The sequence below is a fragment of the Canis lupus genome, chromosome 37 (assembly GCF_011100685.1).
Source record: "Canis lupus familiaris isolate Mischka breed German Shepherd chromosome 37, alternate assembly UU_Cfam_GSD_1.0, whole genome shotgun sequence".
Lineage (NCBI taxonomy): Eukaryota > Metazoa > Chordata > Mammalia > Carnivora > Canidae > Canis > Canis lupus.
This window is the reverse complement of record NC_049258.1, coordinates 16,131,109-16,149,773: the sequence shown is the minus strand read 5'-3', so window position 1 is coordinate 16,149,773 and position 18,665 is coordinate 16,131,109. Positions and strand designations below refer to the sequence as shown.

The following is an 18,665-nucleotide window of genomic DNA, read 5'->3' as shown; positions in this document are numbered from 1 at the left end:
TCCTACCCTATCCTATTTGCTGCATTGTTGGCTCTCTCCTTCGTGCCACTACTACCATGTGTGTGTCTCTATAATTACTCTTAGTTAGGGGCTTAGTAGCAGCAGCTTGGAGTTAAACAGGCATTTGTCCAAATCCTACTTCCACCTCTTATTCAGGGCTTGATTTGCTGGGACAAATTACTTGAACTTTCCTGAGCCTCAGTTTCCTACTTTGTAAAATGAACCCAGACTCCCTAAGTTCAGGTTTTGTCTTGGCCATTTATTAGCTGTCTAACCTGGGCAGGTTATGTTGTCTCCCTATGTTTGAGTGTCCTCATCTGTAAAATGAGTACATTAATAACACTTCATAGGACCACTGCTGGTTACATGGGTTCATACATGTCAAGTGTTTAGAATAGTGCCTAGGACATAGTGTGTGCCGAATAAGGATTCTTTCTTATTGTAACTCTGATAGTTACCTACAAAAGTCATGTGAATAGGGTAAATAGGACCGGCTATCTGCAGATAATCCTGGTAAGTGCTTAAATGGTGGAAGCTGTTTTAATTATTTTCATAATCCTCACATTTATGCTGCCCTTCTCTGTGAGCTCCCTGGACACAGGGAACCTGTCTCAGTAGTTTCTGGCATGTGGTACATAAGCAAGAATGTACACTGAATCAGTGAGGGGATGAGGCCTATCTTATGGGCCCCTCTAGCTCAATACCTCCCAAATCAGCTTCATCACCCTCATAACCTGTCCCTCTGGAATGTCTGTGGTCCCACCAGTCCCCACTGCCAGCACTGGGAGATAGCTTGGGCTCTTCCCTCTGCCACCCCCGCCCTATCTAATCAGCATAAGTCAACTGCTGGCTTTACACTCTTCTGCACCTGTGATCCCACCCCACGAACTCAAACCTTCGGCGTCACTCCCATGAAGGAGTTTGGTAGCCTCCTAACTGCTTCTTGCCTGCAAGTTTTGCCCCAGCAGTAGTTCAGGAAACCCTAATCTTGCCATGGGTAAGTTTTGTACTCTGTCTCAGTCTGTTTCTTCACCTTTAGAATGGAGGTGTTGATGATGGTAACCACTTCATAAGATTGCTGTTTGCTTAAAACGACGACTCAGAGAAAGCCCCTAGCACAATGGGTGCTTGGCTAATGCCAGCTTTTACTATGATTGTATACAAGTTAAACACAAATCTCTTAGCCTGGGATCTCTCATCCCTGCTCTTCTAGCCCCTTCATGCGCTACCTCCCTGCCTCCATGAGCATCCTAGTCCTCAGTCCTGCTGTGCTGGTTCCCACCTCTCATCGTCCCCTTGCCCTCATTCAGTGTGGCACGCCCTAACTGAGCCTGTCTTAAACTTCATTTCCTTTCCCAGACGGAGTTATCATTCTCTTCTCTGCATCTTGTACTTGACACTCTGAATATCAGCTATAAATATATTTGCCTTGTGTGTATTAGATAACAGTGTATTTAGAGGGAAAGAATGCTGGTTGAGTTTGGTTTAGATTATTTAGATTAATCTGCTTATAGCAGGACTTTGGCAGCTAAGAGAGGTGTACAGAGAGCAAGTTAGGGAGGCAATGCCAGCCCTGTGGTCACCCAGAGCTTAGGCTAGTGACACCTGCCAACAGAAAGAATATGTACCACTCCGAGGAGTTAAAACAGAAGAGGTGGCACTAAATGAGGAAAATTTGAAAATCAGACATGGCTTATGGAGATGTGAAATGGTAGAGGAAATCCAGATCCGTTTGCAGTGAGCTGTAAAGGCCACTGAAACCATCAGTTTAGCTGTCACTGACGCTTGCAGCCTTTTTTTCTAGAGCAGACATTTTGCTGTGCTGTCATTGACAAGGTTTGATTTGAGAGGATAAGTAACTCACTGAAGGTGTTAGGTACCCTCGCTTCATCCATGTTGTACATAAGGAAAATCTCCTTTGTCAGACCTTCCTTGCAAGGTTCTCAGTGGACCAGGGAAGATTTTAAAGCAACAACAGAGCTGGTCAATTTTATCAGGATCATCTCTCACTGGCATTAAGTAACCATATTCCATTTAGTCCAGGATCTGTTTGTCTTTGCTCAGACACCAGGATTTAACTTAATGTTTCTAATTGTGAGGATCAATTCAGACCTATCAGTTTCCCAGACCAGACATCATTCTGCTAGATCTGCCTCCTCTCCTTAATAAGAAGTACGTGACTGGCTTAAATATCCATTTAAGAGTGAAAAAATGGTTTTGCAGAGCAGATTGAAATCTGTCATCTGAAGCATTTCCTTGTCTGCCCTCTGGAGTAATAATACTCCTAATTATTTTTAAAGCAGGATTTCATCTATTTTCCGGTATACATCCTGCAAATTGAATTGAGCTCCAGGATTACCCAGAAGCTAAACCTTACCATCGTGTTCTATAGCCATTTTCTAATGAAATTCTCTTTGAAGGCAACTTGTCCCCTACTCTCCGCCCTCCCATTCAAAAATACCAAGTAGGACAAAGAGGTGGTGAGGACCTCAAACTTAGCCTCAGCTCTTCCTATATTGTTCCCTTCTGTTGTGCTTTTAAAAAATATTTTTGTGTTCTAGCCTGAATATTCACATTCCATTTAGCTAGGGGTTTTCCATGTTACATAAACCATTTCCTATCTCTACATCTTGAGAGGCATTCAAGGCAAGCTGTACTGCCCTCACAGAGCTGGAGAGCAGCTCACTGATGGGAAAAACCACTTGTTCAGAGTCATTTGGAGATTTTTGTGAACAAATTGCAATTAACCTTAAGATCTCCTGATTCCTTCTCCATTAGTCCCCAGTGCCTGTTTCAAGAGCACCAAGAAGTATTATGGTTGGGATTGATTTTAGTAAGACTTTTGCCATAATTTTTCACAATAAATGGGGAAAAATACAAGAAGGAAACATTATACCAAAGTAATAAGTGGTTATTTTACTGTGGTAAGATTGTGATACATTTTTTTTTTCCTTTCATGATCTTTATTCTCCAGACTTTCAGTAATGTAATCGTTGCTTTTGTTATTCCTAAAATTTTAACTCACTTAGCTCCATATATTCTATTTCAGAAAATATGTATTGACATTTGCCTTTTTTTAATGCCTCAGACTTATAAATAGGATTGTTCTGTGATTACTTTAGTGTGATTTAATGTGGTATAGAAGGCTACTTTTCCATAAATAAATTACCTTGCACTGCTATACACTTATGTTTGAAAGAGAAGAATAAACTTCCACAAATTTCAAGTTGCAAAAAGTACAAAGGGCATGCATAGAGTTAATCTGCCTCCCACCTCTCTTATTCTTCTTCCCACAGGCAACCAAATTACTCTTGTGTATCTTTCCAGAGATATTTTATGTGTATGTGCTTTTTTACACAACAGTGGCAATAGATGATCTACATGCTGCTTTTGGAGAGCTCTCTGTTCCATTTAGATCATATCACTCTTCCTAGGCTTGCCTGCTTTTTTTTCTTTTTTCTTTTTTTTTTATAGCCACTCCATTTTCTGTCATGAATTTTACACATTTTATACACACATGACAACCTAACCAGTCTTTTTTTTTTTTTCATGATTGCTTTTCAGTTTTTTGCTATTACAGGTAATGATTCAATGAACAACTTTATACATTCTGAATGTAAGTTCTTTCATTAAGTTATGTAAGTTATTCACAAGTAAGACTGAGGACACCTTCCTAGATGTAGGTTTGTACATTTTTGAGTTTGCTGCAAATTCCAGATTTCCTCAGTAGGGATTGTGTGCTACACTTCTACCTGTATCTTCTTGCAAACATTTTTCTTCCTTAGTACCAGGATGTCAGCCATCACTTCTGGTGTGACCGTGCTGCCTCAAGCTGTCCTTCCCCTTTTTGACTTTCTTAACTCTAAATATGTGGTAAACTTAGAAACAAATAGCTGTTAGAAGTGTGTGTAAAGTAAGAGTGTGTGGTCTAGACTCACAGCCAGAGCATTGTAAAACACTCTTCAGCAAGTATTAATTGAACACTCACCATGCTCACTGTTCTAGGCAGTGGAGATATAGTCTCTGCCTTTTGAATGCTTGTACTCCAGTGGAGGGAGAAAGACCGTAAACAAATACACAAATAAGTGACTTCTAGATAAATGGTGTGTTACTGGACTTTCTTTTTAAAGATTTTATTTATTTGACAGAGAACACAAGCAGGGGGAGCAGCAGACAGAGGGAGCGGGAGAAGCAGGGAGCCTGACACAGGGCTCAATCCCAGAACCCTGGGATCATGACCTGAGCCTAAGGAAGATGCTTAGCTGACTCAGCCACCCAGGAGCCCCTGGACTTTAATTTTTGTTTCATAGTTAAAATCAAATGGCCAGCATACTACTAAATTATATCATCGGTTAGTCTCCCTTTGTAATGCCTTGGCTTTGTATTTGGGAAAAAGGAAGGAGAGAACATGGACAGGCATCACCTTCTTTGAGGGGTGATGATGAGAGAGTTTATGGTAGAGTTGTTAAAAAATAAAAAGAACTGTGATATAAATAATACTAAAAAGCACAAAACAGAGTATCCAGAGATCTTTAAGCTCTCTGGATTCAGTGGGTTTTTTTCCTACTAAGTATATTAATTCAGCATTTCTCAGAATATGTTCCATGGATCATTAACAAGGTCTGTGCTTGTTAATAGGTGTTCCTCAAAAAGAGGGTTCTATAGGAGGGCCACAGCTAGGACAGCTTTGTAACTGGAACAGGGCCCCTCAAGAGAAAACATCCCTGGGAGCTCACAGCATGGCAAGAGGATGGAAGGAGTTGGAGACAGCAGCCCTTTCCTCCGGTTGATAAACAGGCCCCAGACTGAGTTTCCCGTACGACAGTACATAGCTGCCTGTCTGCAGTCAGATAGGTTTGGGAAATTGCTGGCCTAAGCATGTGAGGCAGACAAGGATATCCATAAGCTTTTGTAGGCTAACATGCTACACTTTGAATCACCAAGGGAAGAATGTGGCCTGTGGCATTTTTCTTGGTGGACCTCAGAACACCATTTTTGTGGGACTAGTATTCCTTGGAACACAGTCTGAGAAAAACTGAACTAGATACTTGTACCAGTTCTTCTTATTCTAAAACTCTGTTCTCACCTGGTTTTTTTTTTTTTTTTTAATATTTAATTTATTCATGAGAGACAGAGACAGGCAGAAACATAGGCAGAGTGAGAAGCAGGCTTCCTGCAAGGAGCCTGATGTGGACTTGATCCTGAGACCTCAGGATTGTGCCCTGAGCCAAAGGCTGAGCCACCCAGGTGTCCCTCATCTGTTTTAACTGAAGTCCTGACTATCCACCTCCCCTGCCCCAATCTCCAAATTGCTGTCTCTGGTTAAACATTCCCTTTGCTCCATTGCTGTCTTACCCAGGGCTATTTTTGTGGGGGAGCATACCAGGACACCATTCCAGAACCTCTTTCTCAGAATTACGTAAACCTGAATTTTTGAGAAGTCTGTTTTTAAGAGGTAGCCGTCACCAGCTTAACAAAAGATGTATTATGTTTAAATCTATACTAGTGATGGTTACTACTCAAATAACAACTATGTTTATTTATAAATACATATGTAAATATAGATTTGGTCATTATTAATTTGTAGCTAATTATAACCCACTTGCTGTTTCTTCCAACAACTCGTGTGTGAGGTGTGGAGAAATTGCTTTCTACCTCGACTTTCTCCTGCTCAGCTCCTGAATCCCGTGGACTACAGCCCTGTGAAGGGGACACCAGTTCACAAATTGCAATAAAATAAAGTCACAGACTTGAGCTCTTATAACTTAGTCTGTTTATAAGCTAAAAGGTATGGAAAGAAATTATATTATTAATAAACCTTAAATATTATTTAGTAAAATACTAAAAGGTCAGTAGATTTGAAAAATGAACTATTGACCCTACAAAAGTTGCTTCTAATGTGAATGGAGTTCCCGGGATCATGGAAAAGAATGCCAACCAAAACCATTTTTAAAAATGTATTGGGCCTATCCATCTGCACCTATGAGCTGAGTTTTTATATATATCAGAAAATGCACTTGGGCTTTTTCATGGTTTTCATAATTTGGTTGGCAAGAAATAGGACAGTAGCTCTTAGGTGGAATATATTTGGTGTTCACGTATAATTTATGTAATATTTCTGTTAACAGGAAAGAAACTTTCTCTCACATAAACTTTATCACCTAAGAATATCATTGGCTTCCTTCCCTAAGTAACTATATATGTTTAATGTCGTTTTTAAAAAGCTTTCCAATTATAGTTGAGTTTGAAAATGGAATCCTTATACCAGTATGCAGGGTTATTTAGAACTTAAGAAACCAATGGGGATATAGCATTCGATTTTGCAAAAATAGCATTTTATGCCAAATTCTTATTAGTTCTTTCAAAAATTCCCTTACCATTGTAAGTGGTGGATTCTCAAAAGTGAGTGTGTGCTCAACCACGCTGCCAAAACCATTCCTCAGAGTTACAGGGGTTCGTTCACCTACTCAGGCAGCCATGGTCACAGTATGCTCTGTATTCTTAACCCTTGGTAATAACTTTGTGAAGCAGTGCCTTAGACATTATTGAACTAGCTCTGTTTTTGTTTTTAGTAATTTCAGCTTATGAACACTGTCGGTAGCTGCTGTGCCATTTGTCTCACTGCTTATACTGTCTCTGTAAAAGACTTTTTTTTTTCCCCCTTTTGGGCTTAAGTACCACCTGAAGAGAGAAGCCTTTTCAGGCCTGGGAGACTGGCCAGTGCCCTTTGTCCTTCTGTTCACCTACTAAAAGGTAGTATTGTTAGCCTAATTTAGCAGGGCCCTGACTCAGTATAAACACTGCTCAATAGAGCCAGGAAGACTAATTGAATTGTACAATACATCATTTTTCAGCAACAGTTTCAAGTGGACTGTACTTCTTTTCCCAGAACACCATCCGTTTTTTCCTCATTTAAGATATTTAAATATAGCAAATATTTAACTATGATAAATAAAATATTTGAACCCAATTCTCTCTTTCTCCACTGAACCTTGAGCTACATGAGGACAGGGCCATGCCTGCTTTATTCTCCACTAGTACCGGCTATGATATTTATCTGGCATGTACCTGTGTCTCTGCGCCTCTAAGTGAGGCGTTATTTATCCCTGCCAATGGTTATTTCCCGTCTGGTTAAATAGTGAAAGGTTTTGGCTAATTCTGGGTGCCTCTTTGTGAGCTGGTTTACAGAGACTGTAAACTTCACCCCCTATGTAACTGCAGGACCCCAAAGGATCACACAACAGGTACCTCAAAAATAATTGCTAATAATCGGGGGGGGGGATGAGACTTTCATTAGGGAAAAAAAAAACATCAAGGCCATTTTTTGTATCTCTCCATAACACTTTTGTTGAGCTTTATATTAGAAAATATTAAATTACATAAATGTGTTTTAATCAACATGCAATAGCCTTACATTTAGTTACCACCTATTCGTATTGATTTGTTTTCATGGTTGGATCTACTTGTGGTACTCTCCTCTGTACCATCTTTGCCCACCAAATGAATTTATGTTTATCCTTCTAGACCTTGAGGCAGTGTGGCTTGCTTTGCCAAGGGCTCCCTTCCCCCGCAGGACAGTTGATTTCTCCTTCAAGATACCAGTGCACCCCATCTGTATTTCTTTTATAGTAGAGGACAGGCTCTGTACTACATGTAGTTTTTGTTTTAAATATTTATCTCTTATACTAAATAGTCCCTTGAGGGCAAGGACTGCATCCTATTTATCTTCATTAATAAACTTATAGTCTGGAATGTAAAGCAAAGCATTGTGGATTTTCAATTTTTAATGTTGAATTCTATCCTTACTCCTAGTACTAGAGCAGTTTTGGTGGAAATTTTTATAGAGGTTTTACCTTCCATAAATAGAAACTAAGCCAAATCTACATGTCACTAGCCAATCCATATCTCAGAATTAGTGAATTGGTATGTAAAGAGTCCCTCAAATTACCCACTTGTTATACATTATTTAAGCTACTCCCTCTGTATCTCAGACACCTTGTGTTTCTACTCTAGTGACAATGACATTTTTTAAAAGATTTTGTTTACTACTTCTTTGAGGGGGAGCACAGAGGGAGAGAGAGGGAGAAGCAGACTCCCTGCTGAGCAGAGAGCCATGTGGGGCTCAATCCCAGAACCCTGAGCCCAAGGCAGATGCTTAACTGACTGAGCCACCCTGGTGACCTGACAATGGCATTTTAAAACTATCTTTCTCATAGTTTTGATGTTTAGTATCAGAAATGGATATAGAATTGGATGGATATATTAAGTCAGTCCAAGCCCAAAGTTATACTAAGAGTACTCCTTTCTGCTCACTACAGTGTGTTTTTGAGCCTGTTTTTTATGCAAGTTATCCTGTATATAATGTCCTTTTAAGCTATCCTTTTATTCCTTTTGAATTTTTAGTATGTACATGATTTACCTATTTTTAAAAAATGGCTACTTACAAAAGCGGTAAATATACATGAATGTGGTTTTTAAAATAAAAAAAAAATTAAGACTTATCAGTAGTGTTAAGTTTTGAGATTGTAGATTCACATGAAGATGCATGGATAGTAAAGAGAGGTCCCATGTACCTTTCACCCAGTTTCTCCCATTGGTTACGTCTTAGATCACTAACATCAAAAAAACAGAAGTGGACTTGAGTATCCTGGGTCTGTATAGTTCTGTGTCATTTTAGCACATGTAGATTCATGTAATCATCACCATAATCAGGATACAGAATTAATTTCTTTCCATGCCAAGGTTACTTTTACAAGTTTCCGGAAGAGAGAAAGCAAAACCAACATTTATATTTAGTTAAATTATGGGCTTTTTCTCTTGGCTTGTTCAGAAATGTGACTTTGGTACTTAAACTCTGGGTCCTAGTTGGAAGAGGTATGGCAAGCCAGATGATTCTCCAGACTGACTGAGGAGGTTTATCTCCTAGGTATCTAAGCAGGCCAAAGAGTTCCTGGAGTACGTGTATGAAGAGCCCCTGATCGACATCCAACGGGAGAACCCCATGCTGTACCTGCACGCTGAGCCGCTGGCCACTGTGGTGCGGCTGCGGCAGCGGCTGAAGTCCCTGCGAGCCTACCTGTTCAGCTGCCGGGCCGCTGTGGCCGAGGATCTGCGCCGCAGGTAGGTCACAGGGGGCAAGCAGCTCCACTTGGCTTTCCTCTCCCACTGAGAAAGTCGTCAGATGACCTCCCTGGCCTTCCCCATGTGGACTGCCCAAGTCCTGTGGCTCTTCCTTTGGGCTCGTCTTTGACTTGCTTCCTCCAAATTCCTCTCTGGTTGAGCCCAGATAAATGAAGGGGATAGCTTAGCATAACTAAAGGCTTTTCACCCTTGGAACTAGTTTCCCCAACAGTGAAGACTGCTCCTCTCTGTAGCTTAACGTGAGAGGATGATCAATGGGAGTGTCCTCCTTGATCACTTCTGGAGTATTTTACGCTTCTCCTAGTTCCATTTGTAAAATGAACGCATTTGATCTGTTATAACTTAAAGACATTTTTCAGTGGAAATAAGTAGTTATTCAAACTTACTTTCCATACGGAGATGGTTGTGGTAAGTGATGCAGGCGGTGGGGGCTGGGACTAAGATGCACAGGCCCAGGATTCTGCTTTAAATGTCCCCATCTGTGCAGGCTCTTCTTCCATAGCTTAGTTATCTCAGAATTCATAGAACACACAAGTCCATACCAGGTCCAGATCCTCAAAATAAAACTGAAGTTAAAATATGCCTGCTCTCATCAAATTCCTTCTTTTACAGTTAGATTTTATTGGCATTTCAAGTCTCACCCTTGGCATGTACCAACTATCTTATACTTGAAATAATTGTTGATGGTGTTCATTGGTCCCTAAAAATACCTTTTAATATTTTAATAGAAATGACCAAAAGCACACCTTAGTCATGGTTTCTGGAGGTGAGCCTACATGCAAAAGAACCTTTGGAAAGTATTAAAATGATATAGTTTGTTATTTGGGATCTGGTTAGAAAGATACTGACATAATCCCAGGCATCTGAAGAAGACATTTTAAAAAGAACTAAACGTAGATAGTGAGGAATACATAATATCTAGACAAGCTCTCATAAAATAGTAATGAAAAGGCAGCTGCCACGAAGCAAAATACTTCTCAGCGGTAGTCATTCTATTACCTAGTTGTTTTTCAAAAAGCACTAGGAAATGGTCAGGATTTATTCTTATAAAATCTAGGCAAATCTTAATTTTAAAAGATCAGGGCTTTCCCTGAAAGGCAGTAAGATTATGTGTCTCTAATTTACCAACTGAACTAGATACAAGGTTTTTATTTTTATTTTTTTTAAGAGTTTTATTTATTTATTCATGAGAAACACAGAGAGGCAGAGGGAGAAGGAGCCTGATGCAGGACTTGATCCCAGGGCCCTGGGATCTGGACCTGACCCAAAGGCAGATGCTCATTCACTGAGCTACCCAGGTACCCTGAGATACTGTTCAAAGTATATTTGTTCTATTCACACTTTTGGCTTTGCTCAGAGCTAGTTTTTCCTGTGCCTATCCTTCTAGAGAATATTAAAATCTACACTTAGGAATCATGTTAGATACTGTTTTTTGAAGGTTTTTTTTTTTGTTTTTTGTTTTTTTATTCATTTGAGAGCAAGTAAGTAAGCCTGAGCAGGGTGGAAAGGCAGAAAGAGAGGGAGAAGCAGGGGCCTTGCTGAGCAGGGAGCTCACCAGGGGGCTCAATCCCAGGACCCTGAGATCACAACCTGAGCTGAAGGCAGACACTTAGCTGTCTGAGCCACCCGGGTGCCCCTAGATACCTTTCTGATACAGTGTTTTGCTTTGGATAAATATGCCAGGGCATACATTTAGAAATTGAATAGATCTGCTCTTCATTTGGATGACTAAGAATACCTGTGCTGTAGTCTGGTGGTTTATCATCATATCCTGCATCTATGGCCAGAAAAGGAATGGAAGTTCCAGAAAGAAGGCACTCCCAGGGCTATGAAAATGAAGAGAGCAGTCTTTTTTTCATTTTTTTCCCTCACTTGTTCATGACCATTATGTAACACATTCCTGGCACAGGTAGGCACTCAGTAAGTTTTGAATGAAAGGAAGGAGGGAGGAATGGATGGATGTCTACTGTGGTGTCACTTTAGACCACTGAATGATGGCTAATAGCCCAATTTTGAGGAAGGAGTTGATCTTCAGACTTTATTTTTTTTTAGATATCCTTTAGTACAATGCCTGACCCATCTGAAACTCAAAAATAATTGAATATTGAATGAATAATGGAACTAAAAAATCAAAGCAGTCAAAAAATTTTAATTGGTTATGTTTTAGAGATAAGTCTCAAATCTTTCTTCTCCTTTTCACTTTAAATGTACCACCCTGGCTTGGAGTCTCAAGACTATTGCACTATCCTTCAGACTAGCTAGCCTCACATCAGTTTCTTCCCTCTCTCATGAACCTTCATCAGGCAAATTATTTAAGTACAATTTGGAATTCAAGATCTTTGCAAATCTAGTCCAGTATGTTGGTCTACTGTCAAATATCTTGTACTTGAAACATGATTTAACTTTCTTTAATGTGGGAATTAAATTGGTTTTTTACAACTAAAGTGCTTAAACAGTAGTGCTTATACATAGTAAGCCCTCAATAAATACCATTATTAATACTGTTTTACTATCTAGAATGTTCTTATTTATCTCTGGCTTTGAAAATCTTTGTTAGAAGTTTCCACTTAAGGGATGCGTGGGTGGCCAGTGATTGAGCATCTGCCTTTGGTTCAGGGCATGGTACCCTAGTCCCAGGATCAAGTCCAGCATCAGGCTCCCTGCATGGAGCCCGCTTCTCACTCTGTCTCTGCCTCTGTGTCTCTAATGAATAAATACATAAAATCTTTTTAAAAACCCAAAATTTCCACTTAAAAGCCACCCCTGATGCCCTATCTACTGGAACCAGTTCCCTTCTCCTATGTCAGGAGAGGAGTGAGCCAGAGGAAGTGGGCTGGAGAGCTCATCCTGGCCATAGGACCTGAGGTTCCTGTGTATACAACGCATACTTATTCATGCAGTTGTTGCATAAAAATGAGTACAGCAGCAGGTTCCCTAAGACCAAAGAATGAGATTCCTACAGAACCCTAGAGGAGACAGGTTGATTTTTTTTTTTTTTTAATTTGCTATCTTAGTTTCTCTATACTTAGATGCTATTAAAATAGCATTTGGGTTTACCATGTCTTCCCACCCTGGCACAGAGAAAAGTATACCAGTGTCCAGCAGTTCTTACAGGGGGCTGGTCTGGAGTTATTTCAAAATAAAAAGATTTGAAATAAGACCATTTAGTACAATAGGTCTGAGATTTTTGGGATGCCTGTACTTCTTGCAGCAGGCCATACTTAATATCATTTCTGCCTTCTTACAGTGTGCACTACATAACCATAGGTGCAAAGAGGAGCCATTACTCACCGAATATACTCAGATTCCTGTCACCAGAAGCCCTCTCTTACCTTTTACCTTTATAAGGAGTCTGACATTTTAAAAACAAAATTAGCCAGCTGCACCCTTGATAAGAGAGATGATAAACTTAGCATCTCTTCATCAACCAGAAGTAATATTTAAAGTTCCCTTTGTTTCTGTGTCACTTGGGGACAGAGCATTCATTTTAAAGTAGAATTTAAACTTAAGAGAAACCTACTATACACAACTAATCTTACATAACCCTGATAGAAATTAATAGAGGGGAACAAAAGGAGAGCAAGAGAAGCCAGTTCTTATCTAGTTGTGAAAGGCGTTCTCTCTTTGCCTGGTTTTTACCTCCATATAGGAGTAGCCATTAATCTCCAGCAAGTAGGCCCAACATGCTGAAGACCTGTCAGCACCATATAAACAGAATAAAGCAAACTGTTAATATTGCTGTCGTGAGAAAACTGAAAACAGACTGATTAATTGTATTGGTGCTCCACAGCCAGAGAGCTAACTTTGGTCGTCGCCTTATTAGGGAAGTCACAGTTTGCTTTTAGACCTTTCATTATGATGACCGCCCGGTCTTCATCCTCAGTATTCTTGTTATTGTTGTTAAATGAATGCCTTGTTCCTGAACCCATACTGCAAATCTTGACTGGCAGGGATGATTAGTTTAGAAAAAGTCAGTGTCTTGCATGAAGTCTAAAATGTTTACAGTGCTGACAGTTCACTGTTCCTGAGGACTACCAGATGGTGACCCTGTTGGATTGGTTCAAGGCCTAGTTAACTTTTCATGAGAAGAGTTATTTACAGTGTCCACACATGAAGGTACATGAAGAACTCTCGGAAAAATCTTAGCACTGTGAGGACACAGCTGTGTCAGCAGCCATAGGGAAGTCTTGGGGAGGGACACTAAGAAGAAATGGCGGCAGATCTTAGCCCTGTGTATCCTGAACAACAGAACATCACATGGATGTGTGTGTACATCACACGTCACACATGGGCACCTCAGGGCCAAATTTGCCCTCGGACATGTTTTGTTTGGCCTTTCAGGAATGGTCTCTCTGGCTTTTAAAGTTGTGAATTAGTTGCTAACCTTTAAATACCCTGGGTGTTTTCATGTATGCACAGTGAAGCTCCCTGGTGTCTGAGGAAACCAGCAGCTCTGATTACACAGGGGCAGTGGTCACTTAGCATTAGATCCTGGGCGCTCCACTTTGCATGGTCTCTCCTGCTCCTGTTCTCCCCAAACCCAGAGTCATTCACTGTAGACTACGTTGCTACCCTGTTTTTCTTCTTCCTGCCCTACTTCATTTATTTATGGTGATGCCTGGGGCTCATGTAAGATAATTATGGTTTATCAATTAAAAAGTGCTTTCCCATAAATATATTATTTGTTCACAACAGTCCTTTAAGATGGGAAACAGATGTTATTTAGAAGGAAGAGAAAGAACTGTGACTCTGAGATGCTATGTGACTTGCCAGATGTGACAAAGCTGGTGAGCAGCAGAGTGCCCGCTCAGAACCAGGTCACCGTAGCTTTCTCCAGTATATGTGCTGCTGCTCGTGGTGGCGGCGTCCAGAGGCCTCCAGACTCTTAACAGGAACCACTTCTAATTCTCCTGAAGCCTTGATTGAGGTCATGTAGAAGAGTGGGAAGCCTGGCAGGGAGGTAGCAGATGGTGATGTCCCATGAGGGGGAAGGTGGGGTTGCTGACACAGGCACTCTTATGCTCACAGTTGCTCAGGCAGCCTAGGAGAGCAAGCATGTCAACTGGCTTAGTGTTAACAAGTGCATTTTCCCTAAGACGGCATTTACCAGACCTTTCCATTTCACAGTCCTGTAAATTTAAAACACGAATATGGAGATATCTATAAGGTTGTCTTACATACATATCTTTAACCAGAATGAACTTAACATTACCGCGGATTTCTCACCATTTCAAAAAAGAACATAGTAGTATTTTAAAAAAATGACCTCAAAAGTCAAACAGCTTTTTAAAATCAAATAGAAAAAAAAAGAAAAAAAAAAACAAAAACAAAAAAAAAAATCAAATGTTTTTTTTTTTTTTTAAGATTTTATTTATTCACCTAAGAGAGAGCACGCACAAGCACGGGGGAGAGGAAGAAGGACAGCCTGATGTGGGGCTCCATCCCAGGACCCCAGGATCATGATATGAACCAAAGGCAGACACTTAAACCAGCTGAGCTACCCGGGTGCCCCTAAAATCAAATAGATTATAAAATTAATTCTATTCAACTTTCCTCATTTTACCTTGGACTGCTGAAAATATCATCCAACTGACACCAGCTATTTGGACTAGCTTTTCAGAAATTTAAATCTTATTTTTCTTTAAACATTTTATTTATTTATTCATTCGTGAGAAATACACAGAGAGAGAGGCAGAGACATAGGCAGAGGGAGAAGCAGGGTCCCTGCAGGGAGCCTGATGCGGGGCTTGATCCCAGGACCAGGACCAGGATCACTCCCTGAACCCAAGGCAGATGCTCAACCCCTGAGCCACCCAGTGCCCCTTAAATCCTATTTTTTCTTCTGAGTGTTAAAGTACACCATTCAGTCCAGGGAAAGGCATTCTAGAAATTAATATGGGTATCTGAGTTTTTCCCATTCTCTGTCATCAAAATGTGATTTGGGGACTTGGAGTACTTGGTGAATCCAAAGTTCCTATCATGTTATAAATTTAAAACTAGTTTCTCTCCAACACTAGTTAAGGCCAGTTGGAAATGTTACACCTATTCTCCCAGTTGCTTAGGGCAGAACTGTGTTGGGGAACATTTGGTCCTACTTGTTTAACAGCTCAACTTTGGAGTATTAGGAGAATACCAAACACAATTCTGCTACCTTTTAAGTCACCTTTTCTGGCCTTTGGTCCCACATTTTACTCAAAATTATATCCAGGATTATTTCTCACCGAAATATCAGCTTTACTTAACAGAAATTTCTCTCATAAAGTTTCTCATTCTTACTAACATCATTTATCCAGGTGAGTACCAGGAAAAAAAGAAGGAGTATGGGTGTGCCTCTTCTTTCCAGCAGAATTCAGCAGCTGGCTCAGCTCTTAGACCAGTCCCCATCAGTGTCATCTGATTCCCATTCCTTCCTTTGTTACCCTGGGGAAAACCGTCTTCATACTGAGTTGAGAGGAGACTAAGTACAAAAGTTGAAATGTCCGTTAGCCATTTGCCGGCATCTTAAACTTCATATGCCCAGAGCAGAATAGCAGAATGCATCTTCCTGAGCCCAACGGCATATGCCCCTGCATTATTTGCAGTAACTGATCTTCCCCTTCAATCTGTTCATCAACTATAGTTCAAGCCAATAGGTAGATCAGATGATGTCAGTCTTCATCCAAACTAATAGCTTCTCCTCTCACCCCAGGTAAAAGCCAAGTCCATGTATGGTGTCATCCCCAGTCACCTCTTTGTTCTCACCTCCTACTACCTGTCCCCTTATTCTTCTGCTCTGGTCACACTGGCCTTTTCTGGTCTTTGAGAGCAGGCTCTTGTGTGAGTTTCCATCCTTGTTTTTCCTTTTCCCAGGTAATTGCAGGGTTGCTTCCTTACCTCTTTTAGGTCTTTACACAACTGTCACATTAATAAAGTATCCTTGACTCCTCCTCCCCCCACACATACTTCCTGTCTTCTTTCTGTACTTACTACCATATAACATGGTATTTTGTCTGTCTCCATCTCTTGGGCTGTCATGCATGGATATGGAGGTTGTGCTCTGCTCAATCTATGTGCTCTGCTCACAGCCATATGCAGTGGCCTGCTTTCCCCACCAGGTTTAAGCTATGAAAGGTTCATCTGTTTTGTTCACTGCTATATCTCCAGAGCTTAGAGCCATACCTGACATAGTGAGGGCTTTATCAATATTTGGTGAACAAATTAGCTAAATGAATAAAATATTGTTGCCAAGATTCTACCCACTTAAAAAAAAAAAGTTTGATCAAATTAAGATTTCATTTATTTATTAATGAGAGGCACAGAGAGAGAGGCAGAGGGAGAAGTAGGCTCCATGCAGGGAGCCTGATGTGGGACTCGATCCCGGGACCCCAGGATCATGCCCTGGGCGTGAAGGCAGGCGCTAAAACCGCTGAGCCACCCAGAGATCCCATTTTTTTTTTTCTTATTACGAAAAGATACCAGTCAGTATAGAAAACAAAAATAAGAAAGCCATCCATTATCCTACCACTTTGGTACATATCTCTTCAGACTTTTTCCTCTGATTATTTTTTTCCCCATAGAAATGGTTTCATACTGTACATACCAATTTTAACTCAATCATTGCATCTAGTATACTTTGAACATCTTTTTATGCCAGTAAATATTTGTCTTAAGCATGATTCACTAAACAGAAAAAATAGTGCTTTGATATATACCATTGATCTTGGAAAAAGTAAATGAGGATATTATTTAGTATGCCCAAAAGCATGCATGAACTAATAATAAGCTGAGAGAGATCATTTCATAGCAATACCTCACCTTCCTCTACCAACACTTCGCCCTTCAAAATCAGACATATTAGGTGTAGGGGTTATCTGTTGCAAAGAGGAAAGATTGCATGCTGTTGGGAATTGAATACGCTAATTTAGGAGGCTAGCTTATTAAGATATATTTCTTAGGGCAGCCTTAAAACACAATCTACACAGACATGACTTGCTGTGTCTCTGACCTGCGTGTGAGGACTGTCTTATAACCAAAATCTGAGATATAATTGTACAATTATTAGCCAACAAAGACTGGTTAATGTTGAATTTTAGAAGAATAAGCATTAGTAGGATTGTTAAGAATATAAGATAACACTTAGGTTGAGTAAATGAATATGACTTTGTTCTTTCTAAGATTTAATATTAGCCAGATTTTGTGGCTTTATTTTTCAAGTTAGCTGTTTAAGAGTCATTAGCTGCAGTTGGGGGCTTTAGTCTTAACATTATGAACCTATCAGGACTTCAAAACTACTAAAACACAGGATGTTTTTGCTTTCAAAACCATCATTGTTTTCATTCTACTTTAAGAACTCCTTTTCCCTTGGATGACTTCTAGAACATCTAAGGTTTTCAAGTCATGTAACCTCCTGATCTCCTAATAGCTCCCCCACCTTCCTTCATTTTCTTCAGAGATCTTATTTAGCAAATTATATAACAATATCAGCAGGCTAAAAGGTGGCTACAGACTGCAAAAGACAGTATCCTTTAAAACTAAACAGATTAATAAACTGTGAAAAAGGAATCCTGGCAAGTTATGTATTGATTTTTTTCTTATTCTGAGAGGAAATAAAACACACAGAAATGATCTAAAAATCATTTTCTAGAGAACAAAAAAATAAAACTCCGTGCAGTTAGATAAATGTTATGTTCTTGGAATTGTTAAAAAATACTATAAGACTTTTCAGCTAGGATCTATAACTGTGATACATAGAATAATCACAACCAAAATTACTTCCCAGATATTCCTACTAAGGCTTTAGATTGTTACTGAGAAACTTAACACAATTTTTCAATGAGCAGGTAAAAGAGGCCCTGATTTCCCATAACTATCTGTCAAGACATGTCTGACGCAATCTTGCTACTTTTTCCACCAATGGGATTAACAAAATGAAGCATCTAGAGAAATGATCGAAGCTTGTTTCTTCCACATGGGTTGCTATCAAAATATCCGCCTTTGATTTAAAATTGTTTTTCCATTAGCTGGGAGCAAGGCTAGACATATGATTCCTGTCCATGTTCAGCCTAATGTAACGATTGCAGGAAGAGTTTGCAGCTCATATCAAGAACACCAAATTGCATCTCCCTGGGGATGTTTCACGGTGCTAAAATCACATTACTGATTTCAGTGTGGGTGCTACGCAGCCCTCTCAACATAGTGCAAATTACCCAACCTAGAGCACATATTCTTGGAAAACACAATACTGCTACACGAATAAATGGTTTCCTTTTTTAAATTATTCTTTATGCACTTCTATCCATATTCTTCATTTAGACTATTATGACTTAGAATCAAAGTTGGAGGTTTTCTGTGGTGGTGGTGGTGGGGTGTGTGTGTGTGTGTGTGCGCGCGCGCACGTTGTGTGTGTAGATGGGTCTTTTCTTTAAAACCTATTTTTTACATGTGCTAACATTTCCATTACAAACTTTTTCATTTTTAAAAAAAGATTTTATTTACTTATTCAACAGAGAGAGTGCAAGCACAAGCAGGGGGAGCAGCAGAGGGAG

General features: G+C 39.9%; 1 protein-coding gene and 1 long non-coding RNA gene across 11 annotated transcripts in view; one reads left to right on the top strand and one right to left on the bottom strand.

Moving 5' to 3' along the window:
- PLEKHM3 (pleckstrin homology domain containing M3) overlaps nt 1-18,665 on the top strand; it is a 178,263-nt gene that overhangs the window by 68,294 nt on the left and 91,304 nt on the right. For all 5 annotated transcript variants that reach the window (XM_038585578.1, XM_038585575.1, XM_038585577.1 and 2 more), the window contains exon 5: nt 8,927-9,120. In XM_038585578.1, the coding sequence (XP_038441506.1) occupies nt 8,927-9,120 (194 nt within the window). The remainder of the gene's footprint in view (nt 1-8,926; nt 9,121-18,665) is intronic.
- Nucleotides 1-18,665, bottom strand: part of LOC111094380 — an 89,360-nt gene that overhangs the window by 15,219 nt on the left and 55,476 nt on the right. For 4 of the 6 annotated variants that reach the window (XR_005385312.1, XR_005385316.1, XR_005385315.1 and 1 more), the window contains one exon: nt 9,528-14,182. This is a non-coding gene — a long non-coding RNA (uncharacterized LOC111094380). Of the gene's footprint in view, nt 1-3,970; nt 9,273-9,527; nt 14,183-18,665 lie in introns of those variants that run through there. The other 2 variants (XR_005385313.1, XR_005385317.1) reach the window with 2 other exon arrangements.